This window comes from Saccostrea echinata, unplaced genomic scaffold (assembly GCF_033153115.1).
Source record: "Saccostrea echinata isolate AGI-Se365-2 ecotype Australia unplaced genomic scaffold, CSIRO_AGI_Sech_v1 ptg000001l, whole genome shotgun sequence".
NCBI classification, from domain to species: Eukaryota; Metazoa; Mollusca; class Bivalvia; order Ostreida; family Ostreidae; genus Saccostrea; species Saccostrea echinata.
In genome coordinates this window covers 17,615,664-17,641,068 of record NW_026889750.1, presented here as the reverse complement: position 1 = coordinate 17,641,068, position 25,405 = coordinate 17,615,664, and the positions used below count along the sequence as shown (strand labels likewise).

Genomic DNA, 25,405 nt, shown 5'->3' with positions numbered 1-25,405 from the left:
TACATGTATATGCTTTCATGCTATTATATAACATGAAATAATCTTATACATTTCCGTGTACACTTTTAACATAATATATTCAACAAAAACGTGAAAACGATTTACACCAGATTTTTCTGGTACAACACAATAGTACATTTTCTGTTGGTCCAACTGTGCCTTTACCACTCGGTAGAAAATTCAAAATTAAGAAGACAACCACAACATGCATCAAATAAATAGCATTTAGTTTAGAATATTCAAGGAGAATACTTAATGGTTTCTACAAAAAATGAAACATTTTAATGCATATTTATTTTGTATAGATGAAGTATAATTTGAGTATTTATCTTTTCAATGATGATCATTGAATGGTGCATACGCATTTTCGAATGGTCCTGATAAAATTACAACATTGATACATATACCGATATCTGAACATAACATGGCGGAAATTACCAAAAGATGTTAATACTAGCCCATCCGGACAGGCTCCTGTACAAGAAGTTATGATCTTGCATTGAACTTTTGTTTTCATCCTTGGCCAATACATCTACCAGACTAAACACTGATCCTACCATTCATGTTCGAATGAGCAGGTTTTACTTCCTCTCTGACAAGACACCTTGAGGAATGAGACAGACATTTTAATCTTAACTGCAGTATCATTATTCATCAAGAACCATTTGAGGAACTGCATGTTAAGTACAAGTCTGTGGAATTTTCCACTGGAGGATGTGCAGGTAAACGTCTTCCATCGTATTTATTAAGTTGAAAGTCTCCTTCCGTAGAATCTGGTGTTATAGTGTGGACATATCCTACTTCGTGATAATGAGGAGCAGCGTCTTCCTTCTCTAGATCTCCCACCGGATCGAGATATGTTTGTTTCGGATTGTTTCCTTGTCGACATCGATACAGGATTATTACAGAAACAATCAACAGGAAAACTATTAACACACACACAATCGGAACAACAATTATAACAATGGAGTCATCTTTTTCTTGTGAATCTTTGGATGCACCACATTTTGGGGAGCAATCTTAAAGAGAGAAAAAAAATAGGAAAATGTACAAGTATATCATTTTTGTGAGAAAATGTGTTAATGGCTATTGTTATACTTAATTCTGATTAAATGTTTCATATACACAATGATAGGAAGGAAAGATAACTATTTTTGTATAGTCTGAAAATTTTTACATAAAAGCAAAGCCATACCCAGGGGTTTGTGCTATGCACCCCAAGATTTCATTCAACTTTTGATGCAAATTTTGATTTTCCTGCAATATGATTGTTTTGCGGTTTCTTCAACGCTGAAGAGTTCCACAAAGCTATACTCAAAGGTATGAAATATGCCATCCAACCCCGAGAAATTGTTATATACATCAGTTTAATAAAATGCTTATCCACTGGCTGTAAGTGAAATAGCTCTTCCATCAAATCCTTGGTAGGAACTATTCCCATCTGGCAAGCCCTCGGGGTTTGATAAAAGAGCTATCCCACTCGCAGCCAGTGGATAAGTGTATATTATTGAAAAGTATACTCACCGTCTGTCTGACAGACATGAGCTGGACAGGTCTCCTGTAGCGCACAGAATCCATTCTCCAATATATCTCCAGTCATAGTCTCTGTGCACCAGGAGCAACCAGACACATTATAACAGTCTCTGGAATTGAAAGGAAATTGAATAAAAAATTACCTGCACTCAAAATTCATTACGTTAGTCGAAAAATAGCTCTTCAGAGTTAATGTTTCTTGTTGTCTTATCCGACTTTAAAAATATTATATTATCTTATCTTATCTAAATTGTATCCTACTTACAGTTCATTTTTTCGACAATTGCAGTCATATGGAAAGCACAAAGGTAAATTCTTTGTCATCCTGTCTTCATTAAAATCAACTGACGTCAGTTCCGGGAGTTTGGCGCTGCATGGTAAGTGATTATCTCTGTGGAGAAGAAAAACAAAACAAAGCAAAATATGAACATTCTATAAACTGTATAATTTGAAAAAAATATGTGCGTGCAATTCAGTGGAATTAAGGGTACTACTTGCTTTTGAATGAGCTCACTGAATCATAAGACAGAAAACACATTACGCAGTACTTACATAATGGTATATGCATTTTCACAATCGTTGAAGTTTACTTGCTTGTAACATAGACAATCACAAACTTCGGAAGTGCATTGCACGACATTTGGCGACTTTTTCGACTTCTACAGACAAGAACATTGAATTTTAGAAATACATCTTTTTGGCTTCATGATTAATGCATATGTACTGTCCTTTCTGAAACATTTTATTTTCTCAAATGAATCTGCAAACTTACTATTTATTGACAAAAAAAAAAAAATAATTATATGTTTTTGAAATTTAGAAATAAAACGTAAAAGCCCTCGAATTTTTCTCAAGTCTATTTCAAGGTCGCTGTGATTTTCTCAAAATTTATTGCCGATATGAATAACATAAAACAAATCTTGATCATTGTATTATTCAAAGCAAAGAATTTCATAATATTCCATTACACAATCAATTTAAACAAGAAACTATATTTACAAAATCAGCAACACCGTCTCCTTTGTCAATGTATAAAGTGAATATGTAAAAGAAAATAAGGTAGCAATTTTACCTATGAGGACCTGTAACTGAATGCTAACATGTCCCCAATCAGTGGTTTACTAATAAAAAAGAATAAATGTACAAACCTCATCAGAACAACACTGGTAAGCTTCATCGTTCGATTTAGATTTGAGAATAAAAAATAAATTTGTGTCACGTATTGGACGGATCTCATATCCCTCTGTCGCCATCGCATCGATCCCATTTATGTGTAAGTATGTCAGAATGACCTATAAATTGAAAGAATACTTAAAGTTGCATCACTAAATATGTTTATACTAGTATACAATGTAATATGTACATCATATGTCATCTAACTTAATTTATCTAATCTTAAATTTTATAATGTGACAAAACGAAACCGTTCTCAATTTTATATATATATATATATATATATATATATATATATATATATATATATATATATATATATATATTATATATATCTATATATATATATATATATATATATATATATATATACTAATACCTACCCTGTACGTCATTTGTTCTCGCTCATTCTCCACGGACAAACATGGCTGTCTGAACATAACATTTCTTGTCATGAGGGATCGAGCAATACGACCTTCCTTTAAAAAAATATAAATTTAGAATAATACTAATCATGAACTTTAATGAGTAGATAATCTCAGAAAAACAAATGAAATACGGTAAGACGTACCATGTTTGTTATATGGATCTGTCGATCTTCGGAGTAAAACTCTTGAGATTCAATTAGAAACGGATGCATGACTAGGAAACCACTATTGTCTATTATCATACAGCTTAAATAGAAAAAAAGAATTATTATTTATGGTGCTTGCGTATTTACTGTTATTCTGCTATTTGCATTGGACTCTTCACTTACATATATTTCTTGTCATTACATTGAGGATATTTCTTTTTGACCATCTGATGGAAATAGAACATGGAGAAGTCGCTCACTAAAACAGCCTCTGTCACTTCATTCTGTGAGGATGACCTAGAACTGAAGCACGATTTAATTATGTATACTTTGTAATGGATATTCTTTTTACCACTATTAAAGTTTCATATCATGCGAATAATGATTTAGTAAAATTTGATTATACTGCTATATTCATATATTTCATTTTAAAGATTTTGATTAGTAAAGACTTTACAGGTCAGAGAAGATACCTTTTTGTGTTAAGATTACGACTGATTGAAATCACTTTTCCTGCACCCCAGTAATCGTTGTAAGGCGCTGATATAACGTTCATATTTCGATTGGCTAGAGTTCGTCGATACCTAACGGAGATTTCACAACAAATAGTTTATTTATCGCACAAAAAGACAAACATATGCATGTAAAATGTTATACTATATAGCTCAAATGTTCTTTTCTAACAATTTGTCTAATACACATATAATTTGAACTTGTAAGGTGAAAAATGACTAAACGGTCTGTAATTAAAAGCACCAACCACGGTCGAAGTTTGAAGTCATAGGCATCTGGCAGTCTCACTCCAGGGTAGACTCTGATGACGCCTTCCTGTGTAGCAAGGTATCGCCAGACGATAAACGTAGCCTCCTTCTGGTTGTTTTTCCAGATCTTTTCTATTTCCTCTGTCGCAAGAACACCGTTTATTGCCGAGCGCTTAAAAGGAGCATGATATTTCAAAACGGCCCAAAATTAACATTTGGGAAATTCGCCATCATTTACAATAATAACAAATAAACAAAAACAACAGATTGGTTTATACCTTTATTCCAGGGTTTGTGGTTATCACCCCGGAGACTAAGTCTTCCATTTTCCTAACATCACTTTTAGTTTCTTCCGTATCCAGATACTCGCCGGGATCGACGAATGCTTCTGGTGTAAGTTTAACACTTGAATGTTCTAAAAACAAGTTCAATCTCAATTATATTATAGCTAGGGATGTCAACGAATAGTCGACTATTCGACTATCAGTCGAATGGACCGACGATCGAATAATGAAACGACATTCGAATATTATCATAATTAAATAAATACAATAAAAGAGTGATAACGTGATGGAATTCTCATCACAAAATTGAGAAACCGTCTTTCCCAAGAGACAGTCGATAATTTTCCTCAACAAAGAACGGTTGATTTTCCATGTACATATAAAAAGTACAGTGATTATAAGAGCTTCACTACTGCCGAGTACTGCGGGAATTATTTAGCAGTAACTGCCTGTGTTGTGTTTGTAATTTAAAATCACTCACCAATTTACTAGGCTTTGTTTGTAAAATTATTAATTGGATTTGATCTTATACCATGTACCAATTATTTTTTGTTATTTTAAGATTGCTCAAACGCAAGGAAGAAACCATAACTTTGACATGTTTTGATACTCCGATAATTATTAAAACAATTCGCTTACATTTTAAACTGTATAAGGACATTTTGATAGCCAGAGCAAACAATAATCGAATAAGCAGTATCTAACTGTTTAACAATTTCACAGGCACTTGACGTGTGGATAGTGTGAGATTAACCCCCCCTCCCCCAGTTTATTTCATAATAAGCTTTAAAAAAAATCTCCTGGCATTTTTTTTCTTTGCTTGCTAAAATAAAAACTAAGTGCATGCACAGATTGATTTATGAATTCTGTTGACGGGGAAATCATACATTTTGGAGAATTAGGAAATGCTATCTACGCGTTACGTTGCATAAAGGATCATTCTCTATAAGGCCGTTTTGCGGCCTACAATGACTGCAAATTTTCAAATAGTATTTTTTCCCTTAAAAACTGCATGAGTCAGTAGGCTAATGTTCCAATTTAATGATAAATGTTGATTGGTTAATGATACAAAAGTATTTGTTATGATATAGGGTCACAAAGTAAGGTACTATCGGTCCGTATTAGCATTAGGGTAATGGGAAAACTCAAGAGGGTTGGTGTGTTAGGTAACTCCTACACATGTCATAACCACCTTTAACCAACACCAAAATTTGCATGTAAACTTCTTATGAACATAAAAAGTGACTACCAAATTATCAACTTGGTTAAAGGTGGTTATGACATGTAAATAAAAACTTTTCGTTTCATTTTTACGATATTTGCAGGAAAAGCTAACTACTTACAATGAAGGATATCAGCTTATGTAGATTATTTCTTATTATAAACTTCCACTTAGAGTACATGTTTCTATTGATTTACTAAGAATTAATATAAGCCATGCATGTTTACTCAAAAAAGGTAAACTTTTTACTTAAAAAATCTAAAATCAAAGGACTGAAATGACTGGTTGTTATGAAATTACGTGAATACAAGTCTCATTGAACTATCTGCTAGAAAGAAAGAAATTTTTTTATAGACTATAAGACATGAATATAAGTTACTTATTATAATTATATTTTTTATAAGAATAGTTTAGTTTATCTATGCTACTTCTTTGTATTTGTATTTCCTTAGGAGTACTGCATATTTGTTATTAGTTATGGAAATGATAAAAGCTATTTTTGTTGTAGCGGGAAGATGCATTTGCTATTTGTGTTATAAACTTAATTTTTCTATGGGTACACATGTAACTTTTATAGATAGAGAATTACTGATGGGATGGTTTCATGATGGAAATTCTCGCCTCGAGCTTTTAGAAGGACACTTTTCCGTATGAGTGACATAGGATCCATGTATTTTGTTAACTGGGTGTTAAGAGGACTCAATCTATTCATCACACTTCTTTGGTTGCATCAATATAAGTTATGAGAACAGTAGTTCTGTCTTAGAAAATAAAACGCCAAGGAGGAAAGGGGTTCCTAAATGTCACGTGATTGATAATTGAATGTTGCTTTACGTCATTTTAGAATTTTTCACCCAGATAAAGAGATCATCCACTTAAGGTGAAACGTCACAATTTTGATTTATGCATGGTTTCAGTATTGACCAACACCTACCATGGGACAGGACCTCCTTCTTTAAGATAATATCCAAGAGACCCATGACTTTTACTTTCAATGCTGAGGACTTAGCAAAGGAACTGTCACTACCCGTGTTAAACACCTTAGTTCTTGACGCAGCACGGAAAGAGAATTTAATTCTCAGGTTTCAAGAGTGCGAAAGGAGTGTCATCTCTTACGGTCCATTTTGTACCTGGGATGTTGTAGAACTCTGTTAGTCCATGGATATACTAAAAAGGAATTGTTGAAAATCTACTCCATTTTATGGAGTGCCGTCGGGGGGGGGGGGGGGGCTCGACTTTTATACATACATTTGTGTATTATAGTTAAGATAGCATTTTAAATTAAACATATTGTTTTAAATGCGTAATTAAATTGAATCAAATCAACTCTTACGATGTTATTTCATTTTACGTCGATATATATATTTTTAATACAACCGTTCTGAGTTTTATGTACTGACTATTAACATGTACTTGCATTAATATTTTCATCCTGTAAATTAATGAATTCTTAATTTTTTTTGCAAATGTAGACTATATTTTATAAATTACAACTTAATTTTGATTTAATCACAAACAAAATTCATTCATTGCTTTAAACATTTGATACACAACTTTTATAGTTCAAAAGAAACTTAGAAATCTCATTTCTTGCATGGGCATTTTATGCGTAAAATAGGTACCACATCTATAGAAACAATACACAAGTACAATATAAACATATATAAAATAATACTTTTAATTAAATGCTAATTAAACATTTTTCAACATCGTACGAGGTGCATTTTGTAAAGATTTACATTCAAAATATGCAAAATGTGAATGCATCAAAATTCTTGCCATAAAAAATATCTTCAGCCTTAAATTAAACAATCTTTGCTTTTATTACTTAAGTCTGATATGTTTCCGACATAAATAAACAATTTTTGATCATTTACATCTAGAAACATGCATAAAACTTGATGTAAATAGACCTACCCTCAATTTTTCTTTACTTGACGGCCGTTTGTGATCTTTAAATCACGCGACTTAGGTGATTGATGTTGAAAAACAAACATCAAAATCATGAAATATAATGATTAAAGTTACATAAAATCACATTTTTAAGTGATTTTATCGTAGGCCGGAAAATGGCCTTATAGAGAATCATCCTTTGATGTTACTTTTTAAATAAATTTAAGTAAAAGAGCTTTCTGAATTCTAAATACGTCATGTACCAGTGAAGTTTGAAATACAATTTTATTTTCGGAAAATGTTCCGAATATATTCGACTATCGTTCGAATAATGCAATCGAATATTCGACTAAGGAAAATAAATATTTTGACATCCCTAATTATAGCATAATTCTTTTATTTGGAAGTAAAGAATGGCAAAGAAAAAATGAAACAATGATAGGAAATCGTGTTTATGAAATACACGTACTCATTTAGGATATTACGATTAATATTTAAATTGAGGCTCAAGTATAAGAATTCCCAGTAAATTGTGCGTTACATTTAATTAAAATATTAATTAGGATGTTGCTGATGAAAGCAATGTTTCCTTAAAGTTATTTTTACTAAACCAGACAGTCAAATAGTTATACTGGTGTCAATAAATGACAACAATACGAAATTTTAATGCTTAATATCTGAGCTTACACGCGCTGCCAGACGCTTTTCTCAAAGAGTAAAATTTGTTATATATATATTTTTCAAAGTACAGTTTATTTATTATCCCACCTGTTGTAGCATAGCGAGCAAACTGACGACAAACTGGTGATGGCCAATTTGTTAGATCCCATCTATGGTACATAAAAGCCGTACTGCTTGCTGGTAAATCATTCAAATTCCTCTTTAGAGATTGATTTGGAAACACAATGCAAAGTGAGAAATTACTCCCCATTATCTGCAAAAAATGAAATTTGAAGATGACAAACAGTGATCATTCTGTAAAGTCTATTTAAACTATATAAATTATAAGCAGAGCCAACACGGACCTCTGAAAACAGAGGTGGGAACTGCGGGTGCCGTGGAGGAGTAAATATTCCCTGTCATCAAGTCACATCCGCCGTGTGCACCTTGTCATGATCCGATAAACGAAAAAATCTGTACACAATAAATTGTGAAAATAATGGCCTAACAATTTGTATGTAAGACGTTAGTCAACATTTGACATATCATCAAACTGTATTTGTAAACAGGGTCATTGTATCGACCATAGAATTTGCGAAATGTTGATATACATGAGATTGTAGATATCCTTTTGTCATCGACTTATTTGTCAATAGCCCGCCTCGTTTTAGAGAGTGTTCGTATCTAGAACACGCTCTTCCATATAAAATTAATTGGGAGACAAACTCCATATGCAGATAGTGAAGTATATTGTTACATAAATAAGGGAAGTTGACTATTAGAAAAAGTGAAGTGATCACATTTATCATAATATTTAGCTGTCAGATTACCATCAATATCTTTCTCTAGTAAAACACCCAAATATAACATAGAGACTCCGAGGTGTCTTTTTTCGTGTTCAGTGGGATATATTGAATCAACATAGGATTGAAACTGAAAAGTATTCATTGATAAAACATCGTCAATATATTTAAGTGTCGAATCGAAGATCACATCAAGAGACTTCTTTTTTCATGTAGAAGTTTAAGACTAAATTTAGTTTCACATGAATACAAAAAACAGGTCTGATAATAAAGTTCGACAATTAGTACCTTTGGGGATTCGAACAGATTGTTGGAGGACCTGGTCTCCAAAAAACTACATAGATATTGTGAATGAGAAACTCAAGCATCTTTTTTATACAACATCCTAGTACTTGTAGAATCAGAATGTTTAAAAAAAATAAGTGTGGAGATAACCATTGAAAAGGTATGCATATAAACGAGTTCCAATTTTTTAAAGAAGCAGTTGTATATGATGTAAGAAGGCTGGTCTTTAATCTATCGTGGGGAATGGTTGTATAAAGTGTTGAAATATGGTACGTTTTGATGGTACTAATCTATCGTGGGGAATGGTTGTATAAAGTGTTGAAATATGGTACGTTTTGATGGTACTGATCTATCGTGGGGAATGGTTGTATAAAGTGTTGAAATATCGTACGTTTTGATGGTACTGATTATATAACAAAAACTGGTTTCAAGAAAAAAATCCTTTCCGACATGAAACGACAAGGTGAGTCTTCTACTATAACATGATTGCATTTTACCTTATAACCAGAATTTTAACAATTACTTTTCCAAGACAACGCTGGGATATCATAAAGTAATCTTTGAAATTTTAGAATCTAATGCGTTCTTTCCCATATATATACATGTACCTTAACCTCAAGTAGTAAAAATCTTAGCAGATACATAAATATTTTTTAAAAAAATATCAAGATTTAAAAAGAGAAATGTCTATAAGGTGAATTGGTCTATTTGATTCCGATAAACTTACAGGTTCCCACTGGTACACAGCGTGGATAATTGTTCGTTTGTCGCCTTCCATAAGAAGATTCCCTCGGACTTGTGTAAAAGTTGTGTTAATCTCTTTACTTCCTGCATTGCCACTAAAAATAAAAAAAAAAAAATCAAAAACCGTGTTTACTGTAAATAATCACGTGCATATGCATATATATTTTTCCAAAGAATACTGTAGATTCCTTATTTTTCGCAAGTGCTTATTATCGCAAATTGGCTCTTAAACGTCAAATCGCGAGAACAATTATTCACGAGTGGACGGTTAATCAAGAGATTTTATATTGATTTAAGCACCATAAAAATAAAGTAATTTTATTTCGCGAGTGGTGCTTCTCGCAAAATTATGCGATAAATAATTCCTCGCGTATATTAGGAATCTAAAGTAAAGACTCTGTAATTAAATAGAATTAGCATTGGGGATTGAAATAGATCTCAAATCATCAAATCGAACCTTTTTTATATGTAGCCAATCAGTATTGACATTTCAGCCAACCAAATGTTTAGAATTATAAACCAATCAGTACTAATGGAGCAGAAGCAAAATAGTAATAATAAAGGGATCCATCTAGGTTTCGTTTACTTTTGGTGTAACTCATTGTCGGAGTTAGATTCTTAGGCTGTGTCGGGAACCAACAGAATTGTTTGTTAGACCACTCAGCTCAGAGACCTAGTTCCCTAGTGTCTTTGTGACTAGTAATAGTGTTTCGGTGACTTAAGCTTGTGTCTGTAACCAAAAGTAATAGTGTCTTGATGACTAGCTATTGTGTTTTGGTGACTTTAGCTTGTCTCTGCGACTTCAAGGAGTCACTTTAAGATAGGTGTTTAGGTAGTTGCAGACTGTGTCGGGAAACAACAGAATTGTTTGTTACACTACTCAGTCTGCTGCTTCAGGGATAAGTTTGTAGTTAGATTAGCATCATTGATTTAATTACAATTCTTCTGTGATAATTCGTTATTGCTTTGTTTGACAATCATTATCCAGATAGGACGTAGGAAAAAGTTTTTATTATAAATTTGTTCAATAATACAGGATTTTTGCATCCCTGATATGAACACAGGCACGCGCCCTGTATTACACACCCTGTATCAGCAACCATTATTTTACCCTTTATCACACCCTTTATTACACCTTTCCGGAACATCTCTGTATTTTTCATTCGGAGTACCTCGGATCTTTTTCTATTAGTTGTTTATACAGTTTATTTGAATTGTAAATTTTCATCAGATATTTTATGCTATTCAAAATAATTATTTGTTTAATTTATAATTATTTCATTTCTTATCGCTGTATGCATTGCCTTTGGAAAAAATAATGAGAAGGGAAATTCAACGAAAAGAAAGAACATATTCAATTATTAAGAATTAATTAATTTACAGGTTTATATATGATTTTTTTTACACTATTTTCAAATATATAATAAAAACAACAATACATGACAAAATCTGTATCACACCCAATATCAACCCTCGACCAATATCAGCCATTTGGCCTTCGCCCCTCGGGCTGATATTGGAGTCTCGGGTTGATATGGGGTGTGATACAGATTTTGCCATGTATTATTGCAGCCCGGAGGACCGGGCTGCTCTATACATATAAGTCTAAGTGTTGGTATATGGGGATTGAGGAGGGAGAAGTTATTCAGAATTAAAGGTTTTCTAAACATTAAAAAGATTGATAATCAGAATGTTCTTTCCCTTTATAAATTACGAGATACGCAATATATTTACTTCCATAAAGTGAATCTGTAAAAATATATATGTTTTTCATATTTAATATATAAAGTTGCTTATCATTTACTATCAAAAAAACGACAGGTCCCTTTTTTTAAGAACATCGAATTTTACTTATCGCATAATAACGTAAAAATGTACTTTATACACAGTTCGTGTTTTGTATTCTTAAAGTGAAAGACATTTTTGAAAATAGGTGATGCATGTGTCTGGTTTCAAATTATATTTTATGCAGCCAACATTTACTCGAGGAATTGATAAAGTTTAAAAGGGTATCGTTTTTGTTCGATTTTCATCCGACTATAAGTTTTCAAAATATTCTCGACTATCGTCTCCATCATTTAGACGCATGCCTTTTTCACACATATCGAAGCGGTTTGATGATCAAGACTCATTTCCATTGTCTACTTTATTTATTTCCCGGGCGACAATTGATGGTTACATCAATGTTTTCTTGTTCTCTATATATTACAGATTTCGGTCAGTTGTCTGTAATTTTGTAGTTATTCAAGATTGTTTTAATTTAATATAAGCGTGGTTCTTAGGAAGAAAACATAAGTGCACTCAATTAGTAATCATTTCTATTAGTAAAAATGTTACAACGATCAATTTCTAGAACAATCTAAATGGTGATCAATTTTGTCACAAACCTCTTGTTAAATGGGATACATTTTTAAACAATGCGTATAATGTAACATCAAAAGGTTCTGAAATGTTTCCTCACATTCTATTGATACAATCTGTTTATATGTTGCAATTTGCATGTTTATTTTAGGCATCAAAAGGATCCTTAGTAAATTATCAATTATCAGTTGGTCGCCCGCGTGGCGCAGTGGTTAGAGCGTTCGCTCTAGAGTCGCGGAGTAAGGAGATGATTCTAACGTCGCGGGTTTGAATCCCACTGTGGGACGTGGAGACCGGTCCTTCGGATGAGACCGTATAAACCGAGGTCCCGTGTCGCAGTAGTTGCTGACACGAAAAAGATCCCTCACTGCTCAATGGCCCTCAGTGCCGAGTATAGGTCAAAATTTGCAGCTCTCCACCGGCAAGTGGTGGCGTCTCCATATGAGTGAAAAAATCAATAAACAAACAAACAAACAAAAATTATCAGTTGCCTGCATCAAGGTTAGAAATATGCCACTGAAGCATTTTCATACACCCATATTATGCTGTATTATATTGGTATTTGTGTCCTTCGATTACCAAGTATAAATTAAATTATTCCTTAAATAAATTATCTTATCAAACCAGCTATTTACAGTTTCATTGACTCAATGACTGTTCTAACATCGCTGGCTGTTTCAAAGTTGTAAATATTGTTGACTTCGTACTCCTCCGCGCTGTTGTCTCGGGGGTCAGGAAGTAAAGGATGCACAAGAGTGCGCTCAAATCCGTCCATTATAAAGGAGTAAGTCATTTCCCCCTCCTGTAGGTACGAGGTGTCGGTGACAAGTTCACTCAGTTTGATGTCTGTACATACCACACCAATAAACTCACTGCCGAACATCAGGGTTAGACATGCTGATATGATCAGACCTGTAAAAGAATACATTGGTTTGTCACCATTCAACATTTACTAGAAAACTCATTGCTGATGAAAATAAAGTTAATTACTTTTAAAAGGTATTTGCTATTCCAACTTATTTTATTATTATTTAAAAGATTTACCATTATTGGAGAAATAATCTGTATAAGGCAAGGTAAACAGAGGTTTGACAGCTACTGGATTATTAGTATATGTGTAGAAGGAGCCCAAAGCTTCGGGTAGGTAAGTCACATCAGGGACTGGCTGATACCGGCCAATCTTCAAAGAATATTGAAATAGCATGAAATACAAGATATCAAGTTGTTGTACTGAGTTATTAATCCTACAATAAGTGGACATTGCATTAACATCAACAAGCAAAAAACAATCATTAATTTCTTCTTGCCTAATATTTGAAGGTATATTTTTATTTGACTATACTTTCCATTAAAATATATTAATACTCTCATGTTTCTTGATTTTTAAAACAAGTAGATGCTTAGCGTAGACAAATAAAATATCAGCATCACCTAAAGCAACATTTTTTCAATGATATAAGAATATTAAAAGTAACTTTTCAGAAAATAAAACAAACGATCAGTTCATATATTGGGGACACACACACACAGCACACAATACAGCTTAATCGATCGCAAGCAACGTTATAACCATACCAGAATGTGTGAAAAACATAGTGTAAGAAAAGAAGCATTTTCTCTTCAAACATATTAACAAAGAATGACATACCTTGATTTCTCCGTAAGTACTGTTACTTCCGATTTGTTCAGAGATTTTCCTCAGTAATGATTCAGCGGACGTAGATACATCTCCTAAAAATATAATTAAAATCCATTCTGTCTTGTTATACTACACGTGTACCGTTATGTCAAACTATTTTCATACTTGAATCACTATTCGTTTTATTATTATACCTTCCGTCTCTCATATTGTAAACAAGTACCATGCAATAATTAATCTTACAAAACACAACCTGCTGCTGCAGAAGACAGTAAACAAGCCAACAAATTTTTTGCCATTGCTTGCTGAAATTGTCTTTATTACGGTAATTTATAAATTTTGAGTACTGGAGGTTAAAATCACAATTGAATTATTTCTTGTGTTCAAAAACAAAATATGTAAAGTGAAATAAAGCTTATAAAAACGAAAAAATAGAAATTTCTACACAGTAAATGTCCCATACCTATTCCAAAGGTGTGTATAACAACTCTATTCCCTAGTTGGCTATTTCTGTCATGTATCACTTTTAAAGAATCTTCTGGACCAGCGTTTTGACCATCAGTTAAAAACAAGATGATTTGATCTGAGGAAAACAAAAATCAGAATTCAAATTATTTGTAGAAAAAGGGGAAAAAATTAATTATGAATTAGATTTACTGTTTATGTGTCTCCATTGTCTGATAGTGTACCTCTATCCGAGCTTGGAGAAGAGTTTTTGAAATAATCAAAGGCTTTAGTAAACGCATTGGCATAATTTGTATTCCTTTCAGCAGTTTTGGTGTTTATGAAAGATTTTAAAACTGATTTGGTTTTGCGGGTGACGGCTGCTAGTCGGTTTCCATAGCAAGATTGGTCGCTGGATGTTGGAACATAAGCATAGTCGTTAAACATCACGATGCCTACCTTAAAAAGACAACAAAACAATAATAAAGTTTTGTATATTTTTCCTAAGTAAAACTTGATATCCACTAAAGACCCTGTGTTCAAATTTAAAATAACAAAATACTGTATATATTCAGAAGAAAGTTATGATTTCTTTGATATCAAATGTTTAATTTCCAAGTTAATGTGTTAAACCTTGCTTTTTTGCAGAGAGGCATATTACCCTGTCGTTGCTATTCAGCGTTTCTAATACAGTATTGGCAGCGTCCTTTGCCTTCTGCAGGTAATTACCAGTCATGGATTTGGATGCATCAACAAGTACCACTACATCCTTCGGAACAGGGGATGCTCCAGTTTTATAAAAAGGTCTGTTTGTAAAAATTATAAATAGATCACTTATAAGGATACTGAGATACCCTAGTTCTGAGATCTGTAGATTCGGTAAGAAATTAGTTTTTTGTCTGTTTAATGTATGTTAACAAGTCAAACTGAACACTCAAGAAAGGAGACTAATCTTAAGATCCATAGGTCAAAAAAGTTATTTCAAATATCGTTATAGGCCCTACCAGTAACTTTTCAAGAATTGTAATTAACACGGCGAAATCGTGTTTGTTTATATGCGTAATAAGATTCATATTTGAAGACCGGAATTGTGGGTTTCGTGATATAAAGCCTAACCTGTATCTCGGATCGTATGCATTACAGTCTGACAATTTTGTAGCCGGATAATTAATAAGAACACCGCTTTCTAATCCAACATACTGCCACAGAAGGCTGGGGTTGTTTCTATGGTTTGTTTTCATTGCTTGAAGAACTTTATCTGTTGGATATTTCTTCTGACGTGATGACAACAAGGATGTAGTCACACAAATATTTTCAAAATCAACCTTTAAAAAAACATGAATGTTTTAATATATTAACTAATTTAAGTTTTAAAACCATGAAAAAAATATAATTAACATTGCTGTGTATCTGTACTTTAAATACACATGTTGTATTACTTTTGAACGGAATCGACTGTCGTATGAGTACTCAGCTTGGTCACAACAATCCCGTGACGTCATTTGTGACGAAAATAATTTATACTCCTCTTCAATTGTGGTCTTTAAGTTACCAAGAGCTTGTTCCATTTCTTGAAATTTGTACTGTATTGAATCAGCAGTCTAAAATAGGATTAAGTGAGTAATAGAAATATTTCATGACCTGACAATTATTTCGAATTCAAACAATTTGATACTTTATCAACATAATTATTTCATATATGAATATTTCGACTAAACAAACATTCCCTTTAAAAAATACAATTTAGGTATAATTTGCAATACGGATACTTAAATAAATGTATGCATCAACTTGACAATTATTGCAAGTCTTTAAAAAACCTCTTTTATAGACTTTATTCCTGATCAAAAAAGCAACAAATAATCAATAATATTTACAGCTTAATTTTAGAATCTAGTGTTGCAAAGCAATTGTCACATTCCTTTTCGATCTCTGTATAGTTCATAACTTTTTCAAAACATAAATATGTTCTGTGATGAAAGGAAATAATAAAGTTTATCTTCTCTGGATAAACTAGGTTATTTTGAGCACATAATTACTCACTATAGTAAGAACGATAACTCGTACTTTTCACAATTATGCAACTGGGCATGCTCAAGGGTAACTTCCTTTTCCTGCTGAACAAGAAAGCTGCTAGGTGCCAGAAATTTAACTCAAAGAAAACTTCTTAGTAGATCCAAAGCAACACGAAGAGAAAGTTAAACCATGTTGAGAGCCAATAAAGCAAGAGCATCGAAGGCAAAGAGCCCATATGCCCGGCCACCACCAAGGACTTCTGTTGAGCGTAGTATAGTAGCCACCACGGTGACCACTCAGGCATCCCCAGTATCATCCACTGAACCCATCATTCCGACAGTCACCGGTCTCCATTCAGAGGCTGCTATTTCAGTGCCACCAAGAAGTTACGTGGTCAGCCATGGATCGTTAGCCCAATCAGTACCCTTGCAGCCTGTTTATGGGACTGCAGACACCCAGACTCCTGTTGTACAGACTTTACCCACCCAGCCGACAGTGGAGCCACAGTTGCATATACCAACAGCTGGCACTACAGCAGGTATAAATTGTCAACTTGATATCGATAGGCCTACACCTTTTCAGAGTGTAGTATCAATGCTTGGTGCTCATGTCTCTCAGGCATTGAAAGAAAAAATCTGGAATAATGAGTTTGTTGCTCTGAACAAATTGCTAATCAAAGAACCAGTTTCAGATGTTCAGCATCACATTGTTTATCATGATGGATTAATTCAAGTTAAACCTAAGTACAAAGATGAGAAAATTGTGTCCATTTCAGAATGGACTGATGCTTTTTTTAATTTTTGCCTCCATTTACTGTGCCAAGCACTCTGCACAAGCTATGAATTTATTTCGTTACATAGCAACAATTAGAAAAGGTGCAGAGCGGTCACCCAACTCTTATGGTTGGAGGGATTATGACATCCAGTTTAGGCTGAAAAAATCAATTGATTCTAATCTAAGTTGGGGTTCTGTTGATGCTGAATTGTGGTTGTTTTATATGCAGCCTACCATACAAAACTATAATCAGAATCCCCCAAAACAATTTAAATGTTACTCTTACAACTTTCAGGGTACATGTGAAAAACACAATTGTAGATTTTTGCACATTTGTGTGAAATGTAATGGATCGCATCCTTCTTTAAATTGCAGATCTTCCCAGAATAACAATGTCAAACAATTCCCCCAGTTTAGGCCCGCACAACAGCAGTTCCGCCCGAGATTCCCACAGCGAGCAATACGACCTACACAATAAATTATGGGAGTTGGGCCATACTCCAATTAAAACTAACAATCTTCACAAATTATTAATAAATTATCCTGACAGAGAAGTTGCCATATGAAGGGTTGAATATAGGAACATGAAGTCTGCAGTTCAACATTTTAATGATTTAGAAGAAAAGGTTAAAAAGTAACTTGGATTGGGTAGGGTTTTAGGTCCTTTTTCAACCCCCCCCCCCCCCAATATCAAATTTAAGATGTAACCCAGTAAGTTTATTACCTAAAAAACATGGTGGATGGCGCATGATTACCAACCTGTCGCATCCTTATGGTGATAGTGTTAATGATTACATAGACCAGCAAGCATGTACTGCCAGCTATGCTTCATTTGATGATGCAATTAACAAAAGGGGCCCTTATGGCAAAGATGGACATTTCCAGTGCATTTAGGCTTTTACCAATAAATCCTCGGGAATTTTGTCTGCTAGGTTTCAAGTTTAACAATTCATACTATATTGACAAGTGTTTGCCAATGGGGTGTTCAGTATCTAGTTCACTGTTTGAAAAATTTTCATCTTTTTTACATTGGGAATTAGAACAGAGGTCACAAAAAGACGGTATTGTTCATTACTTAGATGATTTTTTTATTTGTTGGATCAGCTAACTCTAGTGAATGCACAGAATTAATGCATCATTTTCAAGAATTGAGTCAATTTTTAGGAGTTCCTATTGCACCAGAAAAAACGCAAGGTCCTTGTACAAAAATGACATTTTTAGGGTTAGGAATTGATTCCATGCAAGAGACAATTTTCGTTCCAAAAGAAAAAGTTGATGAATTGCTTGAAAAGATTAAGTATGTTCAGTGTAGTAAAGAAGTAACAAAGAAAGAATTAGAATCGCTTGTTGGATCACTTGCATTTGTTGTAAAAGCACTACCGGCTGGTAGGGCATTTTTAAGGAGAATTTACGGGGCACTACAAGATGTTGATAGATCTTTTCATTTGATTAGAATATCTAATGAAATTAAGTTGGACCTTCAGATGTGGGTTGAATTTCTACAAAATTTTAATGGACTAACTCGGTTTCCATCTGTAGATTGGTCAGATAGTGATTCGCTGCAATTTTATACAGACAGTTCTGGATCGTTTGGGTGTGGTGTTGTTTTTGGTGATGAATGGAGTGTGTTAGCTTGGCCGGAAAGTTGGTCCCAGGAGATAAGGAGAGCCATTACTTTGTTAGAACTTGTTCCAATAGTGTTGGGTATTATTATTTGGGTAGACAAACTAGCTTCCAACAAATTGTTATTGCATGTAGATAATTTAGCACTTGTTCACATAATTAACAACAAAACATCAAAAAATAAGAGAGTTATGGTTCTGTTAAGAGCTTTGGTCCTCAACACCCTGCAGAATAACATTCAGATCAAATGTCAACATATTCAAGGTATTAAGAATGATAAAGCAGATGCTATATCTCGTTTTCAATTTTCGAGGTTTCATCAGCTGGGTCCTGGGGCTCGGCATTATCCCTGTCCAGTTCCTATGCAATTTTGGCAAATTATTCATCAATTGTAGAGAACCTTGTAGACGCTAGTATTTCGGGCAATACAAACAAAGTTTATAAGCAAGGCATTCAAGCCTTTATTAAATTTAGGGTAGATAATTCTTTTCCACAATTATGGCCTCCTCCTATTGACCATGTCATCAATTTTGTTGCATACATGTCAGAGAGGAAATGTGCCTTTTCGACTGTCAAGTGTTATCTGTCAGGTTTAAGCTTTCTTATAAACGTTCATGGCTGGCCAAATGCTGTGGAGTCATTTTTAATTAAAAAATTGCTAACTGGTTACAAAAGGTTGACAGTGTCTAGTGATATTAGAAGGCCTATAACCTTGCAACTATTATTTCGTATCATAGATACCTTGCCATATATGGCACATTCTTTATATGAGGCGACATTATTTCAATGTGCCTATTCAGTAGCATTTTTGCATTGCTTAGAGTCAGTGAAGTGGTTGACCTTCAATATGATAGTGTTCAATTGTTAGAAGACTATGTTAGTCTCATGATTAAATGTTCCAAAACTGATCAAATGCACAGGGGTTCATCAGTAAAAGTCCCAAAGCATGCCCAGTCATTGATTTTGTTTACATTACTGCAAAAATTTCTAGTAATGCGGCAGACAATTTTATCAACTAAATTCTTTGTTCATTTCAACTCGAAACCTTTGACTCATTATCAGTTTTCAACAATGCTCAATAAATGTTTATCATTTATAAATATAAACACCTCTGTTTTTAAATCTCATTCCTTTAGGATTGGTGGGGCCACACATTTTTATTTAAATGATATAAGTGAAGCCGAAATCAAAACCATTGGCAGATGGAGTTCCGCTGCCTATAAGTCTTACATAAGGCCAATTGTTTAAAAGTTTGGTAAAGAATTGTTAAAAAAAAAATTGTTTCAGATTACATATGGATCATTGGATCATCGTTGATTTATTGGGCTCAGAAATATGCTCAACAGAGAGTGAATAGCAACCTTGGATTTGAATCGCATAGGATAATTTGGCATGGAATAAGGGGTATGGTGTGGTCTCAGCTTTATCCAACAATCCAAAAGAAGTTAAAAAATAACAACCCCCCAACAATCCTCGTAATACATTGTGGTGGCAATGATATTGGCAATCCACATAGTACTTTAAAGGGCTTACAAATGTACATGAAATCTACCATCGTAAATATTTCACAATTAATGCCAAAGACAGTTATTGTTTGGTCTCATATCTTACCACGAAGTAATTGGACCTTGTGTCTTTCTAACAAAGATGGAGAAAATTGGAGAAGAATTAATTCTGCCCTCGCTACATTTGTTGTTAAGAAAGCATGTGGGGCCTCCATTAAATATCCTGATATTTTAATTAGACATGTATCCCTTTTCCGCAAAGATGGTATACACTTGTCAGACTTGGGTAATGACATATTTGTAAATTCTTTAAGAAATGCTCTTGGGCTGTTTTTGTCAACTACTGACAGATTTTATCCTAATACTACTACTAGTCAAGCCTTGTCATGGTCAAACCTTGAATAGTTGTGAAGTTGAATATTTGCAAATGAATTGTTTATGACTAACTGTTGAATGTAAAATTGATATTGTATGGATGTATGCAAAATTGATCATGACCGCCTAGATTTGTTGGCGGATGTCCCACAAAAGTTTGTTTTGTGGTTCATTTGGCAGAATTTTGCATAGAATGCCACCTCCATGGGGCACTGTTTTCTCCAGGTTCCGTGGGTCAAGGTGGTATTTCTTCTGCTTTGAGTTGTTTGTGTATATGCTGCCATATCGATTTGAAGATCGGCGCATATTTTGTTGTTTTGTTAATAAATGTGAATAAATGGCCATGACAAGCACGCCAAACATTAATTATTAGTTATGTCTTAATTAGGAAAGGTCAGTAAGGTCTTTAGGATAATTATCAAATTTCTTATAAATTCTATTTATTTGTCATTCAATGGTAAAGAATAATGATTTGTAAGGGGCGCCTTGGTGTCTGAAAATAACAACAAACCTTTCTTGTGACAGATGGATAGTCTACCATAGATTCTGTATACTGTAGGCGATTTAAATGCTTCTGAAAAAAAAGTATAGATTTTGTGTTGGTATACTGTCCTCATACTGTTTTATTTCAAAATAAGATTTGTAGAAAAATTTGTAGAAAATTTGTAGTTTTTATGCAAATCCCACTATGTTTCACATTTATTGACCTTTGAAGCAAAGAATAAAGTCAAGGTTGGAATTTCTGGGCAAAGTAATATATAGTATGACCATCGAAATTCAGCCGATTTCATTATTTTCCCAAATATAATCAGTTTAAATTTTCATGTTGTGTGAAATCATACTATTTTCGGTATAAAAATCACACATGACCATACTTTACATCCTTTTTATAAAATAAAAACTCATGATAAGCAAATTCATTTCAAAGTGACTAATAAAGTTCATTCATTGCATACCCTTGAAACCCCAAGGTGAAATTAAAAGTCCATGAGCTGAAACATGAGTAACTGCAATTCCACTACTGTTACATGTAAATTCTAACAATACTTTTGAGATGGTTAGTTAAATTAAATTTTTGGTTCTGTTTGTTTTTTATAAATAAAGTAGATGAAATACCTGCATCTGAGTGTAACCCACGTCCTCTATAACTCGCGTTAACTCGTCTGCTAGTACGTTTCCATTGATTTCGGCCCGCGTACAATTCAGGGAACAACAAAATAGTAGAAAGGCTCTAAATATATTCATGCTGAACTGCGAAACTCTGTAACAAACAATACAAAATATCAGTAAAAATTTACTGACATATTATCTTATTATGTGATGCATTGATAAGGCAGAAAAGAGGAAAACAAAAACATATTTACGTAATGAAATACTGAAAAGCTGACCAAAAAGTGTATTTCTGACATATTTTCTGTGTATGAATAAACATTTTATTGACAAATAGAAAAATATATCAGAAAGTCAAAAGGAAGTTCCACGTTAATTATAACCCTTGAAAGAAAACAAACCTAGCCTAAATATCATTTACCTTACGTATCACATACTGTATATTCTAAATAGAAAGCCAAAATAAGATCTAGTGAATTTGAGTAAATAATCTTACTATCACGAGTATCGGGTTCTTCCTGTTGGATACTCACGATGAAGATAATTAACATGGCGGAAATCTTTGTTAATTGTTTATTCATATACATTATAAGAATTATATCATACTGATAAACACTGAGACTTTCTTTATTAGAAGGGGAGTACGTTTTTAAGAATTTATATTTTTTTACTTTTCTGAATAATTCTAATATATGTTAAGAATGATACAATCAATGCAACGATTAATCAGTTATTAGTTTAAATTCATACCTTAAACGAATGATGCTCGATAGTTAAATTTCTAATAATTTAACCCCCCCCCCCGAAAAAAACCCCCAAACAAACGGCAAAACAAACCAATTAACGAAAACAAATGTCCTATAAGGAATACTCACAGAACTTACTTTTATGTATGTCCAGTATTCATCACTGTTCACTCTGTAGATACACTATGAATTTCATTATTGGTTTATTTTTGATTATTTTAATTTTTTTGCAGTGCGTCAGACTTTTATTTACTAAGAGTTTATTTATTTTTTTCTGCATGTAATTTTCCACTGGGGTTTATTCAGTATTGCTCAATAACCAAATTTAAAAGGGGAAGTCCCGTCTTACATCTTTTTAAATACACATTTTCGGTCTGATAAACAAGAGGCATCGATTTTCTATTTTTCAATGGCTATAGAGCGTATCGGAGCTTAATGTAAGAACTTTATTACTATATCCGGGTCAATCCATATGCCCTGAATTTTTATTCTTATATGGTTCGGTGCTTTGTTCAAATGAAAAATGTCTCATAGATAAGATTAGAAACGAAATGTTAGTGACATCATAATAAGATATGATGAATTTTGCAATATTTTCAAAAGATGTTTTGACGAGCTGAGGAACAACTACATGATTTTTAAAACTAAAATTATGTTCACACAGTCCCAGTAAGTACGAATAGCACAACCCATGTGTCGTTAATCATTAATTGCTGGAAGAAAATAAAATCTTTTATCAGGTCTCAGCTAATAGAAGTTGAAATGATTTTTAGAAAAATATGCAAAATCCTTCAATTTTATAAAATAATTTTTTATTTCATATAATGTTTTTTGCAAAGAACTGCAAAATAATATTGAATATAATATAAAACCTTAAATGATAATTGATAAATGTTTAATTTTGTTTTTCAGATGGGATGCTGGGTCTATTTTTTTTAAAAATAATTTTGTTAGCTTTATTTGATACTGTAACGGGACAATAAAGCCTGCATTAAAAAAAAAGTTTGTGAGAATTTTCTGACTGTAAACAAATCAAAAATATACTAAGCGTCCTTAAGAACTGTGGAGAATAAGTAGACAGAAGCACTCTTTTATATAAATGATGGATAATCGCCCCCCCCCCCCCTCCTTTGTTATCTGAATATAAACTCTCCATTAATGCTATAGTAAGTCCCAAAACTGATCATTATAATGCTGTTAAATTTACTTGATAGTTAAATGTGTTGAAAAAATAAAATTTAAAAAATTCTTCACATGTCAGCGTTATTTTTTCCAGGCTACAGTGGACCTTCGACTGAAAACAAAATGAAAGTTTCAAACAGCATAGTGGACAGGTTCCAGTCATTGGATTGCTGAGTAAGCTTTCCATATGGAATTTAATTAATGTCAGTAAACGCTTGAGTAACGACGAGACAAAACAGAATATGCTGATTTCTGACTGGATAATTTGTGTATATAAAATGACTTTCAGCGAAGGTATTACAAAGATGCCTATTGATTAAGTTTTGAATAAGATTACAATGTAGTCTCGGAGATATTTACTAGGGGTTGTGATAATGTTACCGGCTATAAATACGTCATGGAATATCACTGTCGCACCCAAATTTTATATTGTCAAACTGCTTATCAAGTAAAAAATGGTACATACATACATCATACATTCATTGGTTTAAAAAAATGTTCACCGTAAAATATATAGCTTGAACATTTTAACAATGAATATGTGTACAAGCATCTACAAGTCGTTGCTTATGTTTTCATTGTTGTTATTGACAGGTAGATATACAGTAATTAGTTTTACCTACCTTTGCTGGTACAGTAACTCCGTAAGATTGACAAGGCACTCCGTAAAACACACGGAAGGCCATGAAATACAGTAAATAGTAAACAATATGAAATCGTCTTTAACTTCAACATAGGTTTAATGTTGAAAAGGATTTGTCAACAAATTAAAGAGTCTGCATGTATGACGCACGTCCTGTTTAAATTCCAAAAGGAGTTAGAAACACAGAGTATGAAAGGATAAAAATTATTGACTGTACACCTGAAGGTATAAAGAAAACGTTTAATTTTTTTTCATTATATATATATATATATATATATATATATATATATATATATATATATATATATATATATATATATATATATATATATAATTAATTGTCCTGAAACTTCGTTGTTTAAAACACAACAGTATCTAATGAGTGATTCTTTTATCCTTTGCAATACATAAAATCTTTTTTTTTTTCAATAGCAACCTCTTAAAAACAATACATCTTTTATCATCAGTAGTGATGAGACAGACCTTACACTGATCTGTATAGTGAAGGGGGAATTTAAGATCGATGAAACAAACTTACGCATTTAAATCAACAGAAAGTTCACTTTACTTTTTTTTCAGTCTTCTACTTTGTATGATAGAATTCTTGTACGTTTCTGAATTCTTAAACTGCATAGTGACGTTGATTCTTTTTTAATACATTTTCAACATTGAAATACTGTGATTTATTTACTGAATAAAAGTGATATTCTGTCTTAGTGTGAATGTCTGCTGTCTTGTAGTGTGTGTGTCCGTCTGTTTCTGTGCTTGTCACTCTCGCTTTCAGCTCCACCCCTGGCTATCAGTTCGCTGCGAAAAATAAGCAGAATGTGCAATTCTTATCTGCCAGGTACAGCCTCTCCACAGTTAGACCTATGTGGCCCAGATATGGAAACCTCCCCGATGTAGCAGATAGACATTGTGTACCTTACGGTCCCAAGCAGAACCACTGGGTCTTGTTGGAGACTAGGCCCCTAAATGCACGGCATGCATGGCCCACCGGTGAGTAGATATGCCATGGTGCCTGCAAACCTAGTCCCCAGGTATGGGTCAAATAG

The 25,405-nt window shown here is 33.3% G+C and overlaps 2 protein-coding genes across 2 annotated transcripts; one reads left to right on the top strand and one right to left on the bottom strand.

Annotated features, from left to right (window-relative positions):
- Nucleotides 1–266: 266 nt before the first annotated feature.
- On the bottom strand, nt 267–22,330 carry LOC133195138 (VWFA and cache domain-containing protein 1-like). The gene is made up of 24 exons (XM_061331007.1): nt 22,206–22,330; nt 21,786–21,930; nt 21,181–21,243; nt 15,816–15,977; nt 15,493–15,701; nt 15,038–15,182; nt 14,622–14,835; nt 14,396–14,515; nt 13,942–14,024; nt 13,338–13,473; nt 12,929–13,205; nt 9,916–10,027; nt 8,209–8,374; nt 4,320–4,456; nt 4,041–4,213; nt 3,754–3,864; nt 3,464–3,583; nt 3,278–3,380; nt 3,090–3,185; nt 2,682–2,825; nt 2,086–2,192; nt 1,799–1,924; nt 1,525–1,643; nt 267–1,019 (listed from the first exon to the last, which is right to left on the bottom strand). The coding sequence occupies exons 1-24, from the start codon at nt 22,328–22,330 to the stop codon at nt 655–657; spliced, it is 3,558 nt and encodes a 1,185-aa protein (XP_061186991.1). The 3' UTR covers nt 267–654.
- Nucleotides 16,582–20,699, top strand: LOC133181147 (uncharacterized). Its single transcript, XM_061315690.1, has 3 exons — nt 16,582–16,930; nt 18,742–18,865; nt 20,051–20,699. Exons 1-3 carry the CDS (start codon nt 16,582–16,584, stop codon nt 20,697–20,699), a joined length of 1,122 nt encoding a protein of 373 aa, XP_061171674.1.
- Nucleotides 22,331–25,405: the final 3,075 nt, after the last annotated feature.